General features: G+C 40.5%; 1 protein-coding gene and 1 pseudogene across 6 annotated transcripts in view; one reads left to right on the top strand and one right to left on the bottom strand.

Annotated features, from left to right (window-relative positions):
- TRIM69 (tripartite motif containing 69) overlaps positions 1-20,172 on the bottom strand; it is a 48,556-nt gene extending 28,384 nt beyond the window's left edge. Inside the window, exons 1-4 of one of the 6 annotated variants that reach the window (XM_045067797.1) lie at positions 19,916-20,172; positions 19,475-19,575; positions 9,619-9,776; positions 6,769-7,141 (exon numbers count right to left, since the gene is read on the bottom strand). In XM_045067797.1, coding sequence (XP_044923732.1) covers positions 6,769-6,774 — 6 coding nt within the window. In that variant the 5' untranslated portion in view covers positions 6,775-7,141; positions 9,619-9,776; positions 19,475-19,575; positions 19,916-20,172. Of the gene's footprint in view, positions 1-6,768; positions 7,142-9,618; positions 9,777-19,474 lie in introns of all 6 variants that reach the window. The other 5 variants (XM_045067795.1, XM_045067796.1, XM_004751292.3 and 2 more) reach the window with 5 other exon arrangements.
- On the top strand, positions 14,441-24,471 carry LOC101674689 (annotated as a pseudogene).
- Positions 24,472-24,594: the final 123 nt, after the last annotated feature.

Raw genomic sequence — 24,594 nt, 5'->3', positions numbered from 1 at the left:
GCCATTCTGACTGGTGTGAGGTGGTATCTCATTGTAGTTTTGATTTGGGCATGAAGAATTTTAAAGGAAACAGAATCTAGGAGCTAAATTTTAAGTAGAAGTCAGAAGAAATGCAGGTGTAGATGGAGCCAGTTCATTGGTAAAGACAAGAATTTTAGAGAGAAACAAATGTGGAGAGTGTCTATGTCACATTAATCACAGCATTGTCCTATGACTCTTATTGGATTCTGATGCCTACCACAGTTCTTTGCTACAGAAGGGGCTCAACAAATGAGTTGGAGGAACGGATATTTATCCTAATGGTAAGTGTGGTTACCTCTTACTTAAGATAACTTGTCTGGGGACGCCTGGGTGGCTCAGTTGGTTAAGCAGCTGTCTTCGGCTCAGGTCATGATCCCAGCGTCCTGGGATCGAGTCCCACATCGGGCTCCTTGCTCCGCAAGGAGCCTGCTTCTCCCTCTGCCTCTGCCTGCCATTCTGTCTGCCTGTGCTCGCTTGCTCTCCCCCCACCCCGATAAATAAATAAAATCTTTAAAAAAAAAAAAGTGTTTAAGATAACTTGTCTGAATCTCTCTGCTCTTGTTAATCGACCCTCTACCTCTGCACAGTATAAAAACTGTTTTCTGAAATCTTGTTATGGAGTTTGCTAAACATTCATATAATGACTTACTCTCAATCTTCCTCCTCCTTGACTTAGGAGTCTCTCTCATTTGACTCCTGTAATATGATACCATCTAGTTCTCCTATCTCTGACCACTGCTATGCCTTGGTCAGTTTCTCTTCCTCTTCTCACTTTCTTAAGTGTAAGCAATCACCATGGTCTAGCTTCAGTTTTCTTCTAGCTCTCTACTCTTCTTCCCAAGTAAGCCATTCATTCCCAACGTTGTGTACAACCTCTATAGAGGTGACTAGGGAGGTGACTCCCAAATCTGTATCTCTAAGCCCACATCTCTGAGCTTACAACTGGATCCTTGAAACTCAACAAGCCTGAAACATAATTTTTATTTCTTCCTAAGTCAGTTCCTTCTCTTGACTTCCCTATTTCTATTTATTGTACCACCAATATCCCAGTTTTGAAATATGAGTTATCTTTGGGTGTTCTCTTCTTCCTTTCCCATCACCTAGTCAGATACAAAGTCTAGTTAATAATAGTAGAAATAATAATTGCTAACCCTTTTCTGCCTCAAAAATCTGCTTTTGCTTTCCATTGCCTACCAAATAAGTTGTGTGGGGTTTTTTTTATTACTAAAAAGTCCCTAGATTTCAGAATTCTATACATGTTACAAACTCCTATTTCTAGTCTTATCTCCCATGGTTCTGTTGTACAGGGAAAACTTTTAACTTACTATCCTTTCATATGCCAATGACTCATTTAAGTTCCATTAACCAAAAGATAATCCCCCAAAATTTTTTTAAGATTCTTCCATTTTTTTGCACTAGGCTGAGTGGGCAATTATATGGAAAAAGAAAAAAATCTAATTATTCACCCTCTCAATATGTGCTTAGAAGATCAAACTCAGAAACATATGCCCTTCAGGGAATATGCAAATATAAAAAATATTGAATTTTAAGCCAATCTGTCTGTCTAGAAAACTTTAAAATTAGATGCATTCTGAATAAGATAAAAGTTGTGAGAGAACCTGGCCAATTAATGATTTAAGAGAAAGGTTGCCTACCAGAGCACGTTGTTAGTCCTAGTGAATGCAGTAGCTTTTGGAAATGGATACCATCTAGGAATTTTATTCAATATGTTTTTAAAATACACTTAAAGTATATGAGTGGTTTCCAGGACTGGGTCAAGGGGGAAATGAGGTGTGACTGCTAATAGGTATGGAATTTCTTTTTGTGGTGATGAAAAATGCTCTAGAATTAGATAGTAGTGTTGGTTGTACAACTTTGTGACTGTGAAATCCACTGATTCATACACATATGTGAAGACATATATTTAATGTTAATGTTGACATTATATGATTTTTTGTAATTTGATTGTTAATTCATCTTGCCAATTGAGGTTTTATCAAATTTCTTTCAAGAATATAGCCTCTTCTGGGATGCCTGGGTGGCTCAGTTGGTTAAGCAGCTGCCTTCGGCTCAGGTCATAATCCCAGCGTCCTGGGATCGAGTCCCACATTGGGCTCCTTGCTCCGCGGGGAGCCTGCTTCTCCCTCTGACTCTGCCTTCCACTCTGTCTGCCTGTGCTCGCTCTCGCTTGCTCTCTCTCTGACAAATAAATAAATAAAATCTTTAAAAAAAAAAAGAATATAGCCTCTTCTATAAAACAAGGTATTAGTTTAATCATATTAATTAATGTTTACTGACCATTTACTATGCAAAATGCTTTTTTAAATTTATTTTTTATTTATTTTCAGCATAACAGTATTCATTATTTTTTGCACCACACCCAGTGCTCCATGCAATCTGTGCCCTCTATAATACCCACCAAAAATGCTTTTTTGCACATTATTTCATTTAATCCTCATAACAGCATTTTGAGATAGGTATTATTCTGCTGTTTTGAAGGAAATTGAAGCCTAGGTTAAATAACTTTCCAGGGTCACACAGTAATTAAGTGGTAGAGCCTGGATTTGAACCGATTATCTGACCGCAAAGCCCATTTTCCTAATCATAGAGTTAGCAGAGGGCCAATCATTGTTTTGTGCAATTGAATTTATTAAATGGATCAAACCTGTGGGACACCTAGGTGGCTCAGTCGATTAAACGTCTGCCTTCAGCTAAGGTCATGATCCCAGGGTCCTTGGATTGAACCCCACATCAGGATCCCTGCTCAGCAAGGAGTCTGCTTCTTCTTCTTCCTTTCCCTCTATCCCTCCTCCTTCTCTTGCTCTCTCTTTCTCCCTTTCTCTCTAAATAAATAAAATTTTTAAAAAATCTTTAAAAAATAAAGTAAAATAAATAAAATAAAATTTAATTTATTTTATTTATAATTTATAATAAATTATAAATTTATTTTATTACTTATTATTTAATTTTTATTTTATTTTATATTATATATAATTGTATATTTATTATATATTATTTTTATATATGATAATAAATATTAATATACTTATATTTTATGTGTAAAATATATAATCATAATTTATTTTAAAATTTATTATATTGGATTTTATTTTCATTTTTATTTTATATTTATTATTTATATTATAAAATATAAATTATAAATGAATAATATTTATGTATATATTTATAAATAAATATTTAATAATATACAATTAATAATAAAATAAAAATAAAATATTTTTAAAATAATAAATGGATCAAACTCCAGCAAAATTGCTGGAACAATTTCCCGCAACTCTAGAGGGAAAAATAAGAGAGTATGAAAACTGGAAAACAAAGGTGATTCTGAAATTTCTCTACTGGAAATCACATCCACTGCCAGCTCCAACTCCTTAGGGAAATTCTAACCTGAAGGTAGAAGGAGAGAAATTAAAAGTCCAGGATAGGAATCACCCTTAGAAAGTACCTGGCTGGCAGCAATCACTTTATAAGAAAACACATCCATCTCCTTTCACTCACCTTGTATATTCTCATAAAGCAGAGAAAAGGCAAGGAAGGAGTAACACAATGAAGTCATTGGAAACTTGCAGAAAAATGCTTAATTTTTCCCAGTTTTTACTCCCCTGGGAAGTTTTGGATTGTGAACTTTTGAAATCATGGTTAGTAAAATATTTAAAGGTCATTTGTTACTTTTCAAAAAGCTTTTATTTCTTCAAAGTAATTTTTAAAAACTCTGATGGGCAGGTTTCTGAAGAATTAACCTTAAGAGCAGAAAAATACAATTCATCTATAGAAGACAAATTATGTGGTACATCTGGCTCAAACACAAGAGCAAGATACAGTCACGCTTCATGTGGCCAGTCACTTTCACTCTTTTTTTTTTTAAGATTTTATTCATTTATTTGATAGAGAGAAAGATCACAAGTAGGCAGAGCAGCAGGCAGAGAGAGAGCAGGAAGCAGGCTCCCCGCTGAGCAGAGGGCCTGATGTGGGGCCCGATCCCAGGACCCTGAGATCATGACCTGAACCGAAGACAGAGGTTCAACCCACTGAGCCACCCAGGCACCCTGCCATTTTAACTCTTATAAGAAAGAAAGATTATAAACTTTTTCACTTAGTCTTAGCTTCTCAGAGTTAAAGAGATCAGAAGTCATTTAATTCACTCCTTCCTAGCTGCTGTGTGAACATTTCAAATAATGGAAAACTTGCTATTATACAATTTTTTATTATTATGGAAAAGTGTCTATTTTTACTAAGTTCACTTTAAAAAGAGTGCAGTAAGAATAGATAATAGTAATAAGAGTATAGTAGAAATAGACAACAGTGTCCATTTTTCCCTCTAGAAGTTATAAACAAAATACATATAACTCTGTTTCATCAACTAAGGATAGGGAAGAGTAAGAGCAAATCTAAAGGTTCCAAAACTGAGGAAATTAAATCCTTATCTTAATGATTAATATACATTTAATTAAACTTTATAAGAAATGGAAACTGATGGATATGATAATAAATCAGAACATAAGGACTGTGTCAAAATTCCTTGTTCATGAATTTTAGTATTTTTCAGCTTTCTTTTTGCAAATACACATTTTCTTTCGTCTATCAAGAAAACACTTAGTTCAGACAAATATAACATCTTTTATTTTAGCTCCAAAGACATCTTAAAAGAACTCAATTAAAAATATTTAACCCCTCAACAAAACTAAAACACAACCTACTGAATGGGAGAAAATATTTGCAATTGACATATCCAATAAAGGGTTACTATCCAAAATATAAAAAGAACTTAGACAACTCCTATATGTATAACAAAAACAAATAACCCAATTAAAAATGGGCAGAAGACATGAACAGCAGACATTTCTCCAAATAAGATATACAGAGGGCCAACAGACACATGAAAAGATATTCAACATCATTAATTATCAGGGAAATGCAAACCAAAAGCACAATGAGATACCACCTTACACCTGTCAGAATGGCTAATGTAAAAAAACAAGAAACAACAAGTGGTGTTGAGGATGTGGAGCAAAAGGAGCCCTCATACAGTATTGGTAGGGATGCAAACTGGTGCAGCCACTATGGAAAAAATTTTGTGGAGGTTCCTCAAAAAATTAAACATAGAACTACCATATGAGCCAGTAATTCCACTTCTGGGTACTTACCCAAAGAATTCAAAAACACTAATTTTAAGGGATACAGGAATGTGTTTATTGCAGCATTATTTACAATAGCCAAATTATGGAAGCAGCCCAAGCATCCATTGATAGATGAATGGATAAAGAAGAGATGGTATATATACACAGTGGAATATTACTTAGCCATAAAAAAGAATGAAATCTTACCATTTGCATCAACATGGATGGCTCTAGAGGGTGTAATGATAGGTGAAATTAGCCAGTCAGAGAAAGAAACATACCATATGATTTCACTCATATGTGGAATTTAAGAAACAAATGAACAAAGAAAAAAAGAGACAAACCAAAAAACTCTTAATTATAGAGAACAGATTGGTGGTCACTGCAAAGGTGTGGAATTTAAGAAACAAATGAACAAAGAAGAAAAGAGACAAACCAAAAAACTCTTAATTATTGAGAACAGATTGGTGGTCACTGCAAAAGTGGTGGGGGTACAATAGGCAAAGAGGATTGAGAGCACACTTATTGTGATAATCACTGGGTAGTATATAGAATTGTCATGTCACTATATTGTACGCCTGAAACTAATAAAACTCTATATATTAATTATACTGGAATTTCATTTTTTAAAATTATATCTTAGCTAATGCTAATTCCATTTATAACTTTTCAGAATTCTAACAGGCATAAATAACCCCAGACTTCACTGTAGTGAAAATAAGATGATTAGTTCTCCAGTCAATTTTGTAAAATGCAGCTAAAGATAAAAATAAGTAACTGGAAGACAAGAAAAATGTTTAATTCCCGTGAATATCAGTTCTATTGTAAATATAAAATACCAAATGTGATAGCATAACTGGCAAACCAAGTTATATATAGTAAATTTTTTCAATCTAAAATAAAGTGATTAGGATGGGTGAAATAGGTGACAGGAAATTAAGAGTACACTTACCTTGGTAAGCACTGAGTAATATATAGAATTGTTGAATCACTGCATTATATACCTGAAACTAACATAATACCATATCCTAACTGTAATAGAATTAAAATTTAAAAAGAAAAAATGAAACAGATCCATGTATACTGTGAAATAAGACAATCTTTAGAATATTAAAAAAATAAACTGATTAGTTAATAAATTTTTTACAGCATTTAGTTTTATTTTTCTCAAATTTATGTTGGGCATCACTACTTACCTACCAATCTCTCCTATCTAAGTTCTCAATTATTCCAGGGATACCAGGGTGACTCAGTCAGTTAAGCAGCTGGCTCTCTTCAGATAGTGATCACTCAGATAGTGATCTCAGGGTGGTGGGATTGAGTCTGGCTGTGCACTCACTGGGGAGTCTGCCTGAGATTCTCTCTCCCTCTCTCACTGTCCCTTCCTATCCCCCCACAAAATAAATAAATAAATAAATCTTAAAAATAAATAAATTCTCAGTTATTCCAATACCCGAAGAGAGGATAGCAGCTATCTGTCACATACTCTGTCACAAATTAAATATTTCACTGAATTTCCTTTCATGATCTAAAATCCATACCTCCTCCTGTGATCTAGTTTTCTACACTATGCCTAGAAAATGAGCTGAGTTAGAGAAGGATTACTCACCTCCATCAAGCTCTTGTCATCAGGCCACCAGAGGGCAGATGCAGGTACTTAGATCGGAGCACAACATGCCCAGAGTAGCTGCAGACCAGGAGTCAGGGACCTGGTAGTTTGCTAAGAATGGGCTCAGAGCATGACAGAAGGAAGAAAATTCAGGCACTGGGGAGATACAGCAAGGCCAGAGTGAGGTCTGGCAGATTCCGTGGCAGTTTGTCAGTTGCTTTGATCATCATTAGCTTAAGAGAAAGAGAAACCCTGATTGGAATGGCCTACCCACCCACCTTTTTTATGAGGGAGGGGGAAGGCAACTTATTTAGATTCAAGGTGGCAGTCTAATCTTGAGATTGACATATCACCAATTCCGAGTTGGGATTCTCTACAAAAGAAGAAATAAACATCATCTGCTTGTAAGCCTAATGCACGAGAAATAACCACCTCATCTCCGTTTGTGATCCCAGTAATCAGACACCATCTAAGTGGCTTTAGTGGAAAGCTATTCCACCTCTCAGAGCTCACATTCCATTCAAACAACCCCTACTCTATTTCTGAGATATAAATGCCTGGAAAATGCTAGGCCCTTAAGGAAGCAAGATGAGAAAAGCGTCATTTCTTTCTTGAGTCATTTTAGTTCACTGAGATTTATACCTAGACTGTGCTTCTGAGTGACCAACAGATTTTCTTATAGTAATTCCTCTAACTCAATAGATTTTATTGAATGTCTGTCTCCTACTCAATGCCTCATTGTTCAGTCCTAATGCGCACAGATATTCCTCTGGTGTTTGGGATTGTCCAGGTATGCTAGGTTCTGTAGCTTTGCACATGTTGTTCCTTCTGTTGAGGTCCTCTCTCTCCCACCCCCAATCATTATCTCTTTAGTAAACTTTTCCATAACCAGCCTCACCAAATTTTACTCCTGTCTCCTATCCATTGTAGAAAATATTTCGTACTGTATACTCTGTAGTACTCTGTACTAGAGTTTGTCACCTTCAGCCCTGCTGACATTTTGAGCTGGCTAAGTTTTTGTTGGGTGGGGGTGCTGTCCTGTGAATTTTAGGATGTTTACCCACATCTCTGGCCTCTGCTCACCAGATGCCAGGAGCAACTCCCTAGTTATCATAGTCAAACTGTCTCCAGATACTGCCAAATGTCTCCTAAGTACATGGGGGTGGGACTCCCTCCCAGTTAAGAATTAGTGCTTTACACATTTCTATAGCACCTTAGATCTTTGTGCATACCTGTACATAATTATTTTGTTTGATTGCATGTCTGTCCCTTCACCTAAAGTATGGACAACTGCTGGGTAGTGCTGTGTCTCTCTCACCTTGACAGTACATGGCATTTGTTGGATAAAACTCCTTATCAAATAAACGGCTATTAAATTCTGATGATCAGCTAGGAACTATGTTCTTTTTTTTTTTTAAGATTTTATTTATTTATTTGATAGACAGAGATCGCAAGGAGGCAGAGAGGCAGGCAGAGAAGAGAGAGAAGAGGAAGCAGGTCCCCTGCCGAGCAGAAAGCCGGATGTGGGGCTCAATCCCAGGACCCTGGGATCATGACCTGAGCCGAAGGCAGAGGCTTTAACCCAGTGAGCCACCCAGGCGCCCTAGGAATATGTTCTTAAGTAAAAAAAAAAAAGAAAGAAAGAAAGAAAGAAATTAACTTTGTTTCATCTTGAATATTTTTGTTGTTAGCTGAATTTTTTTTAAAAAAAGACTTTATTTATTTAAGAGAGAGAATAAGAGGGGGGAGGGGGTAGATGGAGAGAGAGAAGCAGACTCCCCATTGAGCAAAGAGCCTGATACAGGGCTAGATTCCAGGACCCTGAGATCTTGACCTGGCCAAAGGTAGATTCTTTACCTACTGAGCTCTCCAGGCGCCCTTTGGCTGAAATGTTTAACCTCATTCAGTAAAGATAATTGTTCTAAATCCTACAGTCTTGCACATCCTTGAGCCTGTAGCCCTGGGACAAGAATACTGGTATAAAATACAGAAGCCTAAAAAAAAAAAAAGACAGAAGCCTTCTGTCCCACTGAAGAACCCAGAGCACTGAATAATGCTGGCTAAGATGTTTAACTCTTCTGGGAATCAGTTCCTCCCATAAGATGTCTTCCTAAGACTCCCTTCCATCTTTAAAGATTGTGATGCCAAAATCTATATAGCCTGAGGTCCCAAATTTCACAACGGGGCACTTCAAGTTTTTATTTCACTATTTATTTATTTATTTATTTATTTTTAAAGATTTTATTTATTCATTTGACAGAGAGAGATCACAGTAGACAGAGAGGCAGGCAGAGAGAGAGAGAGGGAAGCAGGCTCCCTGCTGAGCAGAGAGCCTGATTCGGGACTCGATCCCAGGACCCTGAGATCATGACCTGAGCCAAAGGCAGCGGCTTAATCCACTGAGCCACCCAGGCACCCTTTATTTCACTATTTAAAAACAAAGTTGGATGTTGCCTGGATGGCTCAGTTGGTTTAGCGTCTGTCTTTGGCTTAGGTCATGATCCCAGAGTCCTGGGATTGAGCCTTAGCTTGGGTTCCCTTCTCACTAGGGAGCCTACTACTTCCTCCTCCTCTTCACCACCCCCGTTCCCGTCCCACTCCTAGTCATGCTCTGTCTCTCTATCTGTCTATCTCTCTCTCAAATAAATAAATAGAATCTTGGAGAAAAAAAAAAAGTAAAACAAAGTTGGGGGAGGCAGTGGACAGTGATATCCAAGAAGCTACATGTACTGGGTTTTACCATGTAATTTGTAGGGGACGGAAACAAAAACAAAGTCATAAATCAAAGTTACTTTTCTTTTTCCAAGCCTCAGTCTTACCATTATACAAAATATAGATGATAATGCTTACCTCATAGGATTTCAGTGAGGATTAAATGAGACAATGTATGTAATGGGCTTAGCAGCTCTTGGCACACGGTGAGCACCCAGGAGAGCTACCGTCATTGTGCTGACATTGGTATAGCAAATTGTTGATGAATCTTCTGCTCCCTCAAATTAATTTTCTGTCTTTAAATACAACAAGAGATACAAGTAGGTATTAATCTTCAAGGACTCCAACAGAGCTGAATATAAATTAAAAGTTCAATTTTTCATCTTCTAGAACCCAAGGACGTTACTGAGAATTCAGAGTTATTTCCTCTTTCATGCTTCAGTGAGGACCTGGCAGATATTTCTATCATAGCTTTTATCACACCGCATTATTTCTTTCATTGTATTACAAATGTTTTTCACATCTCTTCTCCACTAGCTGTGGGTTTCTTGGAGGAAAGGACTATCTTGTACATTTTTTTCAAAGATTTTATTTATTTATTTGACAGACGAAGATCACAAATAGGCAGAGAAGCAGGCAGAAAGAGAGGAGGAAGCAGGCTCCCTGCTGAGCAGAGAGCCCCATGCGGGGCTCAATCCCAGAACTCTGGGATCATGCCCTGAGCCGAAGGCAGAGGCTTAACCCATTGAGCCACCCAGATGCCCCTACCTTGTACATTTTTTAACTACACAGGCCTACCACACTATGAAAATTTAATAAATACCAAGTAAATGAGCAGATGAATGGGCCATGAATTAATGAATGGCCCATGCCTAGCAAAGCACTGCACCTACTCTCTTCTGGTTGGAGAAAAGAACAACTGTTATCTCTGTGACTTGGCCTTGTTCAGAGGAAAGGCAGAGAAAATTTCATTCTTTAAAGGCTCTTTTCTCAGCAGGGAAGCCAAGTGGTATGGGTGACTACTGTCCCTATCCAGTCACATCACCCTGGCAGCCCTTCTTCCCTCCCTTTAGAGAGTCAGTGATACTGGCAGAGCCACATCTGGGGCCCTATGCCTTCTATGTGCCACTCCACAGGAAAAGGGAATACATCCTTTAGGATTTTTTTGCCTGATGACAGCTAAGAGAGTCAGGGAAGGGCCCAAATCAAATGCTACCTTGATTAATGTCTCCCATACAGCAACAGTTACTATGTTAGAGTAGCCTGTGAATAGTCCCTGGATAGTGAAGCAGAAAAAGATTGTTTGAAAGTCAGAAACCCACCAGCATAATACCAAGAAACTGAACTATGAAACTGGAGATGGAAGAAGAAAACTTCATGTTTTACTTCTAAAGTACTGTGTATTAACAAATGTCTAGAACTGTTTATAAATAAGTCTGGCAGAATAGCCTGCTGCCCCTAACCATGAATACCCGGTTGGTTGGGCCCAACCTTGCCTACTAGCCTCAGCTCCCAACCCGGCCAGGGACTACTGGATGGGACACTAGGACAGCAGGGCCTGCAGACAAAGATCTGTGCCTTCTGGAGAGCTTTGGTGGTTCTAAGTATCCATGAGGCTGTCAGAAAGGCCCAAGGAGGCCAGTAGGGAAGAAACACAGGGAGTTCATGTGCATTTGTGCAGGTGCCAACTGCCGCTTCTCCCTGTTTTTGCTTCAGGGAAGCTACTCTTCTAGCGACAGAGACTGAGCTAATGATGTCATTGAAACCTATTTTACTCTGTTAACACTCCCTGGACAGCCATCACAGTACACAGATTTTAATATCAAATCAGTGGGACCTAATTAAAGTAGCTAAGAAAGGGACCTAAAAGTTTAATCCTTTGTAACAATTTTAGGTTCTTAGAGAGGAGTTTGTTTCTCCTGGCAGGTGTACTTAATATTTACAGGAGGCATGAATTCACTGTGGACTGGATGATATAAAAGACCAGTCCTTGCTGAAACTTGGGTGGGACTTCTCTACTCTGTCTCTCTTAACCCCCTTCTTGAATAGTTCCATTTCAGTTTGTGGTTGATGAAATGCAGATATGTCCCAGCTCGAGATATTTGGCTTTCATTCTCTGCTGTAACCTCAGTGAACATCAGGAAATGATAAATATGCATTGCCAGATTATCTCACTGTGAGGCTAACTTGGTTTAAAGCTAGATTAGTCCTCAAGAGAATACCTTTGAATGTCCACCTCTCCTAATCCCATATCCACTCTTGTCGCATGAGCTTCTACTTTTCCAAAAGGATACCTGAAAGCTAAATCCAGACTTCCATCGCTGTCCCCCTGGAGTCCTATTGTTGTCACCTTCGAACAAACACCATCTCCTAGGAGTTGCCGCAGCTCAAAGGCTTGCACAGCTCTGCTGGCTGTACTAAAAAGAAACTACTAGACCTCCGAGGGCAGGAGAGCACCTGTGCACTACCAACATCCTCAGACCAAGGTTCCTTCATCCTTTTTCTTATACACTTTGAAAAATACACTTTTATTTTGAGAGGAAAATCAACAGGGGGAATTATTTATTTATTTACCTCCATATATTTATTTAATATCTTATTTCTTTTTGTTTGAGAGAGAACGTGAGAGACAGAGCATGATCAGAGGGGGGAGAGTAGAGAGAGAGAGAGCCTGATGCGTGCTCAATAAGGGGCTTAAAGTGATGCTCAATCCCAGAACCCTTTGGCTCATGACCTGAGCCAAAGGCAGATGTTTAACCAACAGAGCCACCTAGGTGCCCCTCCTCCTCCATATTTTTCCTTCAACTTTCAAACACCATCTTTGGCTTTCACTGGGATCATGCTAATTCGTTAATAATCTTTCTCTGGAGGCTTTCTTCCAGAGCCTTTGGGGCTCCTTAGCAACTACAGAATAAACTCTTAATTTCATACCACGGGACCGAGTGCTCTATTCATGATGTGGCCTTAATCTTCTTTTCATTACCTCTCACTGCTTCCCACAGCCAGGTACAATAGTCAGCCAAATTATTCATGTCTGTATGCTCTGGGGCAGCTCACTTCAACTTCTGCTCTTACATCCTGTTGCATTCCTGTTCTTGCCTAAGAGTATACCTTGATTGCCTGTGATGTGTGAAGCACCGAGTACTATGCCTGGACCATAGATACTATTTAATGCCAGGTGTCATTATTTTTTTTTTAATTTTTAAAATTTTGTATTAACATATAATGTATTATTTGCTTCAGAGCTACAAGTCTGTGAATCAAGAGGCTTACACATTTCACAACACTAACCATAGCACATATCCTCCCCAGTGTCCATAACCCAGCCATCCTATCCCTATGTCCCCACTCCCCAGCAACCCTCAGTTTGTTTCCTGAGATTAAGAATCTCTTATGGTTTGTTTCCCTCCTGATCTCGCTTCAGCTCTTTTTTTTCACATTCAACTAATATTTATTAATAGTTACTGTACCCCTCACTATCCACACAAAAGACTTTTATTTTTGTTTCATTTTGGTTTAAAGTATCATTTTCGTTTCCTTTCTTCAGTTCTTACTTAAATTCCAGTTAGTTAACATATTAGTTTCAGGTATACAATTTAGTGATTCATCATTTACATACAACACCCAGTGTTCATCACTACAAGTGTCCTCCTTAACCCATAAGGCATTGAATCTATCCTCCTGCCCACCTCCCCTCCAGTAACTCTCAGTTTGTTCTCTGTAGTTAAGAGTCTGTTTCCTAGTTTGCCTTGCTCTTTTTTCCCCCATATGTTCAACTGTTTTGTCCCTTAAATTCCACGTATCAGTGAAATCATATGGTTTTTGTCTTTCTCTCACTGATTTATTTCTTGCTTCAATTCTTAAAAGATGTAATATTATAAGTCACACTGCCACTAAAATATTTGGTCCCTATCTACTGCTTATACTCCAAATCCCTATCAAATTTTTCTCCCTGATGAGCTGGGCTAGACAATGTTCTCAAGCATATGTATGAGTGTGCTTGTGGGGGATGAGGGGGATTGACTAAAAGAAGGAATAAGGGAACTTTCTGGAATGATGGAATTGTTCTATATTTTGGTTGGGGTGTTGGTCATTATGACTATACACACACACACATACACACACATATCCAAACTCATCTAATTATACAGTTAAAAATCAGTTCATTTTGCTGTCTATAAAATTCATCTTGATTTTCTGAAAAAGTCAGAATCCCCTCTGTATTTTCCCCCTAAAGCAGAGTCAAAAACTCAAATGTCTACAAGAGCTTTGCAGGTAAGGGAAATGTGTAGTTGGGCTAGGGAGAATACAATAGGGAGGGTTGAGGGCTGCTGACAAACTAGAGAGAGTCTGCTCTTTATCCTGATCACATAGGCAGTATGTGCAAAAGCAGACTCTGCATTTAATAGGCACCTCAGATATTTGAATCATTAGTCAGTTTTCTGATACACAGTGCTATGTCACAGAGCAATTAATAGTCTCCAAAGTAGGACACATAAGATGATGTACTGAAATGTAAAAAGGGAATATTTGGAAATTGCTTTCAATTTTTTCATTTTCATGTTCTTTTTCTTCCCCCTTTTTATTTTAGAATATACAAAGGAACCCACAGACGGGAGTACACCACATTTATCTTTTCTTTAAAAGATTTTCTTTATTTAAGACAGAGAGCAAGCAGGAGCAAGAGAGAGCTTGGGTGCATGTGCACCTGAGCAGGGGGGTGGGGCAAAAGCTGGCTCCCCGCTGAGCAGGAAGCCCAGGACTCTGGGATCATGACCTGAGCCTAAGACAGCCAATTAATCAACTGAGCCACCCAGGCACCTCCTACCACATTCATCTTGCATAGCCTGTGCCAAGTCAAGCAACAAAAGCCTGGGGTGTGGGACATTTCAGAGACTGCAGTGTGTAGACAGATACGACACAGGGATGTCCACCATTCCACTGGCACCACTGAGCCTCTATGTTGGAGAGCAGCACTGCTATAGCCACCGAAAGTAAGGAACAAACTTTACTGCCCATTTCATTCTGAGGGAAAAGGAGAGAGGACTGTAGAAATCCCATCCTCTCCAGTTCTAAAGTGCAGGCTCAATTATGAGTGCTATATGAATTGCCTCTGCAAAAGAAGAAAAAGCATGTGTTTGGCTGGAGGTGGAGCATGGGTGTCGGGGAGGTCTTCTTAAGGCTTGTGAGTGACCCTGGAGCAGCTGGGATGGTGATGCAGTGATGTGTTTGTTCACAGAGAGACATGCTGGCCTGTTGATTAGCTGACCAGGGTAGTGGAGGCAGGCACACCTGTAAAGCCAGAGTGATGGCATCTCCTCTCTGGCCTGACAGGTCAGAGAGCACAGAACAACAACCCTAGATTCCCACATGCCTAGGCAACTCCTCAGACTAACTCAAAGGCCAGTAGGAGTCTAGGGGACATGGTGCCTGCCCATATATCCACCTGAACCCTGCTGACTGGAGATGACGTCAGAAGGACTGACTAACTTCCTTCTACTCCAGTGGAATCAGGAAATCCAGGGAAACCCAGAGACAGCACCCTGCCTAGTCCTTTGATTAAAATAAAGTTTCCATTGTTCTAAATAAGACCTCGTATATGGTTGCTTAAATAAGAATAACGTTTATTTATCTCTCAAAGTCCAAATTTGTATGGTGGCTCTGACTTGCAAAGTTGTCAATCTTCCTGGTTCCTTCCATCCACTTGCTCCACTATCTCTATCATGTTGCCCTTGTTTATGTGAGCCAAAATGCCCATGTGTTGTCATTTAAAAATTGATTCCTATGAGAAAAAAAAGGAAAAACTGCTCTGAGAACAACCACTAGTCTCTGGCACACTGTGACAACTAAAGTCCAGCCCTAAAGTAGGAAACTAAAGGAACCAAAAAGCAATCTCACAGTGTGTGAGAAATGAAAGAATTTTTTATATACTCCAGAGAACAATTTTTTAAAAGCAGCTTTTTCTTTTTTTCTTTTTAAAGATTTTATTTATTTATTTGGCAGACAGATATCACATGTAGGCAGAGAGGCAGGCAGAGAGAGAGGGGGAAGCAGGCTCCCCAACGGAGCAGAGAGCCAGATGCGGGGCTCGACCCCAGGACCCTGGGAATCATGACCTGAGCCGAAGGCAGAGGCTTTAACCCACTGAGCCACCCAGGTGCCCCTAAAGCAGCCTTTTCAAGTCCAGTATACTGCATGCCAGCAACCCATAGTTTCTGCCTGAGGCATGTTTCCATGCTAAGGGTTCTATCTGTCCTGAATGACACAGCACAACTCATATATAAATGCAGTGGCACTGATAGCAGTTGAGTTTTTTCAAACAAACTGGGCAATTTTGATTATATTTAAGGGAAGTGCAGAGGCACTGACTGCAGAAGATGTGGCCACATTCTGTAGAGTAAGTGTGTCACCTACTCAGTTCAATCTCACAGTACCCATCCATACAAATTCAACACTGGATATAACCAGGTAGTACTTAAAGCTTCTTGCAGGGGATTGTGGCAGGTACTGTTGGTCACATACACATCACTGTTTCTCATCAACTCCTCCTTATCACTGTTCACCACAAAGCTGCCAATTTGACCTTGGAGTCACGATGTGTTTCCCCCTGGCCACCTCCTTTCTTCAGGAATCACAACAGAGTCGTGGCAAGTTAGGTCAATCAATGTAGGTCACAGGTGAGGTCAGCTATTTCATCACTTTTCCTGAGATCTATCAGTTCTGCTTCTAAGGTGAGGTCAGCTATTTCATCAGGTGAGGTCAGCTATTTCATCACTTTTCCTGAGATCTATCAGTTCTGCTTCTAAGACCATCTCAGGAATTGGGCCTCCTTCCACAGCTATAAGGAATTCTTGGGTTTGTCTGGAATTCACCATGCTACCATAGCACATTCTTGTATTCATTTTATGCTTGTTGGATCCAGTCTTCAGAGAAGTAAGTGAGCTGTGCCAAAGTTTACAGTGAATGTTAAAGTCTCCAGTGTCTCAGACCTGTTGGTCAGTTACTCTCTAACTAAATTCTACCTAAGAATTTAGAGCCCAGAGTTTCTGGCATATTTGAACTCTGATTCTAGTTCCTCCTGTCTCCACTTCCACAACTGCTGTGTTCCCACGTGTGTGGGTGGGTACAGGTTTATGACTTTTAAGAAAACTCAATCTGGATTTTTAACTGAAAAAAAAAGAAAAATTAAGTTTTGGTAATATCTAAAGTAAGACTGATCAGTAAAAAGGACTGATAAGTAAAAAAAAAATTGATAGATATCCGAAGGAAAAACATGTGTACTCAAAATATTTTGATAGTAATGCACTTAAACAAAGTTTAAACTTCTGTCTTTCCACATTCTATGTCCTGATGGCAGTGGAAAGGAGAAGCCCAAAGGGCACTTACATGAAAAAAAGCACAAAGTCACTGTGCCAGGACACCTAAGTGGTGCATTCGACTAAGCATTTCAGCTCAGATCATGGTCTGGGGTCATGGCTTTGAGCCCCATGCTCGGTGTGGAATGGGCTTGGGACCGTCTCTCCCTCTCCTTTTGCCCCCCCCCCAATTCATTTTCTCTCTCTCTCTCTCTCTCAAATGATAGGTAAAGAAATCTTAAAAAGAAAAAATCACTTCATACCAAGAAAGGGTCACTACTTCATCCAAGATCCAGTGTGAGGATCTCAAGGAAACTTTTTTTTTTTTTTTAAGAGAGTGAGAGAAGCGGGAGGAGGAGCAGAGAGAAAGACTGAGAGAGCATCTTAAGCAGACTCTACACCCAGCACAGAGCCTGACTCCTGACTGGGGACTCAATCTCAAAAACCCTGAGATCCTGATCTGAGCCAAAATCAAGAGGGCCCCTTAACTGACTAAGCCACCCAGGCACCTTGAAAACACTTATTTTTTACAAAGTAAAAATGAAGAGACCAAAAAGTTCTTTGCACCTTTGGGTTTCTAATAGCAAATAAGAAATGCCCATTTAGTCCATGCAGAGGTTCATCTTGCCCAGCACTCCTTTTCTAACAGCTATCAAGAGGAATTTTCTTGAAAAGTTTTATCCCATATTCTGTTTTATAAAAGAGGGGATGGAGTTCAAGCATTTGCCATAAAGAGATTTGGTTTGGGTCTAGGCTCTGTGACTTTGGGCAAATGGTGTAAATAGTTATAGTTCTCAAAACTTCAGCATGTAAGTCTTTTCTAAAAATTATTTTGTAATTTAAAAAATAATGCACCTTCAGTCATCATTAGGGAAATGCAAATTAAAGCCATAATGAGATACAATTTCACACCCACTGGGATGACTATAATTTAAAAAATAGATAGAGGCGCCTGGTGGCTCAGTGGGTTGAGCCTCTGCCTTCGGCTCAGGTCATGATCCCAGGGTCCTGGGATAGAGCCCCACATCTGGCTCTCTGCTCCTCACGGAGCCTGCTTTCCCCTCCCCCTCTGCCTGCCTCTCTGCCTACTTGTGATCTCTCTCTGTCAAATAAATAAAATCTTTGGGGGGAAAATGATCTTTAGAAAATAGATAATATTAAAGTGTTGGTGAGTATGCAGAAAAATTGGTATTCTGATATAGTGCTGGTAGGACTGTAAAATGGTGCAGCAGCTTTGGGAAACAGTCTGTCAGTTCCTCAAAATGTTAAATATAGAGTTACCATATTGATGAAGTTCTAGAACCTAGGTGAGGTTCAGTGGGCTGAGGTCCGGAGCCAATGACCAAGAAAGAATTCTTGAGACATCTTTGGTGCAAAATGGTGGTTTATTAAAGCACGGGGACAGGACCCGTGGGCAGGAAGAGCTGCTGCCCTGGGTTGTGAGGGATGGCAGGCTACGTACCCTGTGGTTGGGGGAAGGTGAGGGAAAGAGAGGTTTCAACGGAGCTTTCATATGCTAAAGAGGGCCTACAACGTGTTGTCTTTTGGCAAGCCAGTAAGATCAAGATAATTGAGGGCTGCCTGGGTGGCTCAGTGGGTTAAAGCCTCTGCCTTTGGCTCAAGTCATGATCCCAGGGTCCTGGGATTGAGCCTCGCATAGGGCTCTCTGCTCAGCAGGGAGCCTGCTTCCTTCCCTCTCTCTGCCTGCCTCTCTGCCTATTTGTGATCTCTGTCAAATAAATAAAAAAATCTTAAAAAAAAAAAAAAAAGATCAAGATAGTTGGGAGATTCCTGTCTTGCAGGATTGTGATCTCTGCAAGTTAACTATTTGTTTCTTGTTTATGGCGGTCAGGGGTGCCTGAGGTGGAGAGGGGGTGCAAGGTGCCAGCTTTTGCTTTGTCCTCAGTCAGCTCCTTCATCAATATGACCCAGCAACTCCACTCTTAGGTGTATACCCAAGAGAATTGAAAACATCTGTCCAATCTGAAAACTTGTACGTGAATATTGATAACAATATTAATAGCAAAAAAGTGGAAACAACCCAAATGCCCATTAATGAATGGGTAAACAAAATGCTGTGTATCAATACAATGGAATTTTATTCAGCAGTAAAAAAGAATAAAGTACAGATACTTGCTATAATATGGATGATCTTTGAAAACATCGTATTAGGTAGTAGAATCCAATCACGAAAGACCATAAACTGTATGATTCCATTAATATGAAATGTCAAGAACAGGCAAATCCATAGCAACGGAACGATGAGTTGTTCCTTAGGCCTGGGATATTGAGGAGAAATAGGAAGTGACTGCTAATGGGTACAGAGTTTCTTTTTGGAGAATGAAAATGTTCTAAAATTGAGGTGATGTTTGCACAACTCTGAATATACTAAAGCCCACTGAATTGTATTGTTTAAATAGATGAATTGTATGCTTTGTGAATTACATCTCAATAAAGCTTTTACCAAGACAAAGCACATAAGCTGCCATAGAAATGTTACACAAAACAATGTGACATAATCTGAATTCAGACATAGGCCCTAGAACCTGGTGGGGAAGCGTGAGATCCTACAGGAAAATGGAGAGGAGGGCACGAAGGCATAGTGCCTAGGGCTCCACTGGAAGCGCCAAGCTACTTACGGAAGCAGTTCTTTTAGACACCCCCAGACACCTCTGGCTTTTTTGCCAGAGCACCGCCCTCCAGTATTTGTCTTCTTTGACCGTCCTACTCCTTCTTCGCGCTGTGCCCAGAGAAACAGAACCTTCAGGTCGAGGCTGAGCTACCCCAAAAAGCAGCACCCGCCTCGGACGCCATCAGTGACTGCGCTGTTTTGTCCTGATCAGCCCAGTCCTGCCCAGAGAACTCTCCAGCGAGAATGCGCTGGAAGCGTGCGTTCCCGCGGCGCTCCACTTCCTGACCTCTCAGCTGCTTCCTCGTAGGATCTGGACAGAGCCTCAGCGAGCCAAACCCAGTTGCCTGGCCACATTGGGCCGGAAGAAGGATAGATTTGCCACAGGGCCAGGGAGAGCCTGCGGATAGAGAGAAGCGGAGGGAGGGGACGGCATGGGACAAGACCTCACCGTGAACTCGCTCAGGCTGGCGGCAGCGCTCAACGGAAAATAGCCAAAGTCATGAAGCGAGGGGGTCTCAGTGCAAGTTATCGACGGGACCGCGGAAAGCACTGGGGGGTTCCCTCCTTTTAACCCAGCTATTTTAGTTTCTCAACTGACCAATCAAAAAACCCGAGTCCGTGGTGACTTGTTACCAGTCTCTGCGCAGAAAGCCATGTTCTAGGTTAGAAAAGGGGAGTTTCCCGTCCTTTGTTTCCTCTTTCTGCAGGCTTCTGCTTTCTGAGAAAGAGGAGGCACCGGTTTGTTTATTCTTTCCCCTGATTATTAGCTCAGCAACTCTCTACTCTCTAGAAAAGTGGTTCTCATTCAATTGGGGCAGTATGCCTTTCTAAAAGCTTTGGAAATTAACACGGCTATTTTTAGTTGCTCCAACTGGCATAGGGGCTGAGGGTCAGGGGCCCGGCTTCTCCCCACCACACACACATATTCATTCATTCTCTCTTTCTCTCTCAATGTATGGAAACCTGCTTATAATCTGGTCTTTACAATCACATGTAAAAATATGTTTTATTTTTCAATTGTTTTATTTCTTGAATATGTATTAACTATTTATTTTTTAAGATTTTATTTATCTGTTTGACAGACAAAGATCACAAATAGGCAGAGAGACAGGCAGAGAGAAAGAGGGGGAAGCAGGCTCTCTGCTGAGCAGAGAGCCCGATGTGGGGCTCAATCCTAGGACCCTGGGATCATGACCTGAGCTGAAGGCAGAGGCTCTAACCCACTGAGCCACCCAGGAGCCCCTGTATTAACTATTTAGTATGCCAGGACTGTTACCAAAGTGGGCCCACTCCTCCATGACTTATGGACAGAGACTACACCAAATGGAGTTGCCTCAGGGGCAACTTTATTTGTACAGAAAGGGAGATCATGGGGAATCATTTTCACAGCTGCTATCCCAGAGCAAAGGAAAGCAGGCTCCTTTTATTAACATTTGGGATATTCAGAAGGGGATTTTAACATTACAATGAGGTTGCCTTAACTGCCACACTTTCTGAATCATCTAGGCAGGCACCTTCCTCAAATATTTCTTTTTTAAGGTAGGCTGGCTAAGCAGAATCCTCTACTTGAGATTTTCTGAGATCAGGGGTCAGGCAGGTAATAGGACCATATAACTGAATTCTCCAGGAATACAACTATCAGACAACTAAAAGGAAGATGTGTTTTCGGTTTGTTTTTTGTATTTGGAATTTTTTCCTAGAGATATTCACTGTTTAGGAGGAGCACACCACAGCCAGCAATACTATATCTGATTCTGAACCATCAATATAGTGCCACTGTGTCTTCAGTGGTCATGGCTTACAGAGATCCTAGGCCAGTTGCAAGCATCTGGTACTCCTTCCATGAGCCTCTGAAGCCAGGCCAGAGCATTCACGTACTAAATTGCTTAGCCTTCACAATCAAATTAGTAAAGGGGTACCATTAAAGAATTGTAATAAGGATGTGTTGGAGAAAATGGGGTGGGAGGGTTGGATTTGATTGGAGTTAAAACTTCTGATCTACAGTGGAGTCCTAGGGCCTGTGTCCATCTCAGTCTGTCAAGCCTGAGCTTGAGAACTGACTCCCCGCCCTAAAAATCTAGCAGAGAAGGCTCCCATATACATGTGACCCACTTACTGTGCCATCACCAGTTGGTGGCAGAAAACTTCATTTTACAGGTAAGAAAACTGAGGCTGGGAAAAATTAAGAGGTTTGAAAGAGGATGAACTGTGACAGAGGCAGGACCAGAAGCTCCTGAGAATGCAGTTTGTATATTCTCTAATCAAGATCATTCCCAGAGGGGCACCTGGGTGGCTCAGTGGCTCAGGTCATGATCTCAGTGTCCTGGGATCAAGACTCGCATCGCATCATCCGGCTCTCTGCTCAGCAGGGAGCCTGCTTCCCTTCCTCTCTCTCTCTGCCTACTTGTGATCTCTCTCTCTCTCTGTCAAATAAATCAATAAAATCTTTAAAAAAAAAAAAAAAAGATCATTCCCAGAAATCCTGAGGATGCCAGAAGAGAGCAGGCTTCCCTTTGGGGAACTGTCCAGAATGAGTGAGGACTTTTACCTAAAGTCGTTCATGAAAAGGAGTGGAAGCATGGATTGTTTTTTTCCACCAGTTAAGTGCTTAAAAGTTTTCCCTTTTATCCCTTTGCTGTGGTTTAGGTCATTTTTACTTGATCTAGGAAATTATGAAAATAAATAACGCTGCAAGTAAAAGCAGTTGCCCGGAGCTGTACATTTTACAGAGCTCTTCTTACCATCTCCTTCTCAGAATAACGCTTGAACAGTGTCTGGCATGGTGTAGATGCTCCATATTTATTGAAAAAATGATTAAGTGAATAAACTGTGTGGAATTAGGATTCAAACTTAGGTCTGAGTTCAGTGGCATCTACGCTTTAATGCTAGCCCCTAGAAATTTAGAACTTTTAATGGAAGTTAGGGACTGCATGTGTTGTGGGCCCTGCAGAGGAAGTTAACAGGAAACTCTCAGTAGCACACTGATGCCCCACCCAGACTCTGTGAGTCCATATCCAGCTTTTTCATATTTTGCTGCTAACAACTAGCCCCTGCACATTACCCCCCTGCCCTGCAGGTTACCCTAAGGCACTGGAGTGAGCTGGTAGTACCTGGGAATTTCATGTTCATCCCACAACACACTCTGCAACATATAGCCAAAAACAAGCCGATATGAGGTGCCAAAGCCCAGCTCCTTTGCTCCAGGGCAGAACTAACTTTGAGGGGTATTCCTGTAGAGCTCCCCTGGGACCAGGCTGAGTGTGTGACTTCTGAAATCACCCCTTCACTTGGCTTCTTCCCATTCCCTCTCCTTCTCCCCCCCACCCCCAAGCCCTTATTGGTTTCTCCTTGAATACCTGTTTTTAAAGTCATATACATCCAGATTCTGGCATTGGGGACTGCTTCTGCAGGAGCTCAACCTAACAGGCTCCCTGAGTCTTCAGATGATGAAAATGACATGCATGTTTCTAGACAGTCAGGATGCCTAGAAAACCCCTTCAAATAGTACTATGGCCTTGTGTGGCAGCAAGAGTGCTCTCTGTTTTTTCTAATGAAGACAGTAAAAAGAGGAAGTGGCCCATGGGGGTTGGGAAGGCTTACATACATTACCACGGTCTTTAGTTAGGCCTGTGTGCTATAAAGACAGAAATGTCTTCTTTGTGTCAGAGACTTTTTAATCATAGTAAGTGCTTGATACATGACTAAATTTTTTTTTCCCATTTCTATTTACCAGGTTTTCTTTTCCTTCTAAGGTTTACCTTCTTTCTTTTGCTCTCCAAAGTATCAGAATTTTTTTTTTAGGATTTTATTTATTTATTTGACAGGCAGAGAGATCACAAGTAGGCAGAGAGGCAGGCAGACAGAGAGAGGAGAAGCAGGCTTCCCACTGAGCAGAGAGCCCAACTCGGGGCTCGATCCCAGGACCCTGAGATCATGACCCGAGCCCAAGGCAGAGGCTTTAACCCACTGGGCCACCCAGATGCCCCCAGAATTGTTTTTAATGCATGAATTTTCCAATCAAACTGGTCAGATATCTAGGACCCAGTTAGTTAGTCTTTGGCTAGTCTTTGATTTTTTTCTAAAAGGCTAGAGTCCAAGGAGACAATTTCCCAATAAAGCTGGGCTGGTGTGCCAGCTCAGAGGTGTGTATCAGCTGCTGTCTAGGTTTGCCTGTAAACTGTGTCCTCTCTGTGTCCCAGAACAGGGATACCAGTAAAAACGGGGACCCACTGTGGCCCTCATTCAGGAATGAGTTCAAATATTTCAAAAGAATGACCACATACTCCTCAGTAGAAGGTAAACAGAATTTGGTGATTATGGTTAGGAAGACATGGGTCTCTATTCCCGAGAAGAATCTACTTTTTTTTTTTTAAAAAGATTTTATTTATTTATTTGAGAGAGAGAGAGAGATCACAAGTAGGCAGAGAGGCAGGCGGAGAGAGAGGGGTGGGGGAAACAGGCTCCCTGCTGAGCAGAGAGCCTGATTCGGGGCTTGATTCCAGGACCCTGGGATCATGACCTGAGCTGAAGGCAGAGGCTTAACCCACTGAGCCACCCAGGTGCCCCGAGAAGAATCTACTTTTTAAAAGACATTTAATTTGATTAAATTTAATTAATTTGATTAATTTAGTGCTCAGAGACCTCAAGGAACATCCATAAGAAACTCATTTTCTTGCTGAAAATCTGGATGATGTCTTAAAATTTTTTGAGCAACCAGAATTAGCAAATAAAGTGGACATGATTAGGATAGTTGGGAGGCAGTTCTGTTTATAAGGAAGCCGTGAACAAGCCAGGCCATCTTAGACTATTTGTGACAAGGATTATGCAGAATTTGAAAGTGATACTTTTTTTCCAGAAATTGATTTGGAGAAATAAAAACTTCTCCCAGGTGTTCTTTCTAACGTCCAGAAGGAAGAAGGAATTAAATACAAATTTGAAGTATATGAGAAGAACGATGAATGTGAAGGTATTCTCTGATTTATTTCAAGTTGTTTCCCCTCCCCTCCAAACAATTGTATATTTTAATATTAGAAAAAAAGAGTTTTGTTGACTTTAGTTCAATGGTTAATTATTTCTAAGCAATGAGTATTTATTACTTAATCTTAATTAGACTATAGTAAAGATCAA

The sequence above is a fragment of the Mustela putorius genome, unplaced genomic scaffold, assembly GCF_011764305.1.
Source record: "Mustela putorius furo isolate JIRA1106 unplaced genomic scaffold, ASM1176430v1.1 tig00003898_pilon_pilon_pilon, whole genome shotgun sequence".
NCBI lineage: Eukaryota > Metazoa > Chordata > Mammalia > Carnivora > Mustelidae > Mustela > Mustela putorius.
This window is presented reverse-complemented; position numbering and strand designations above follow the sequence as displayed.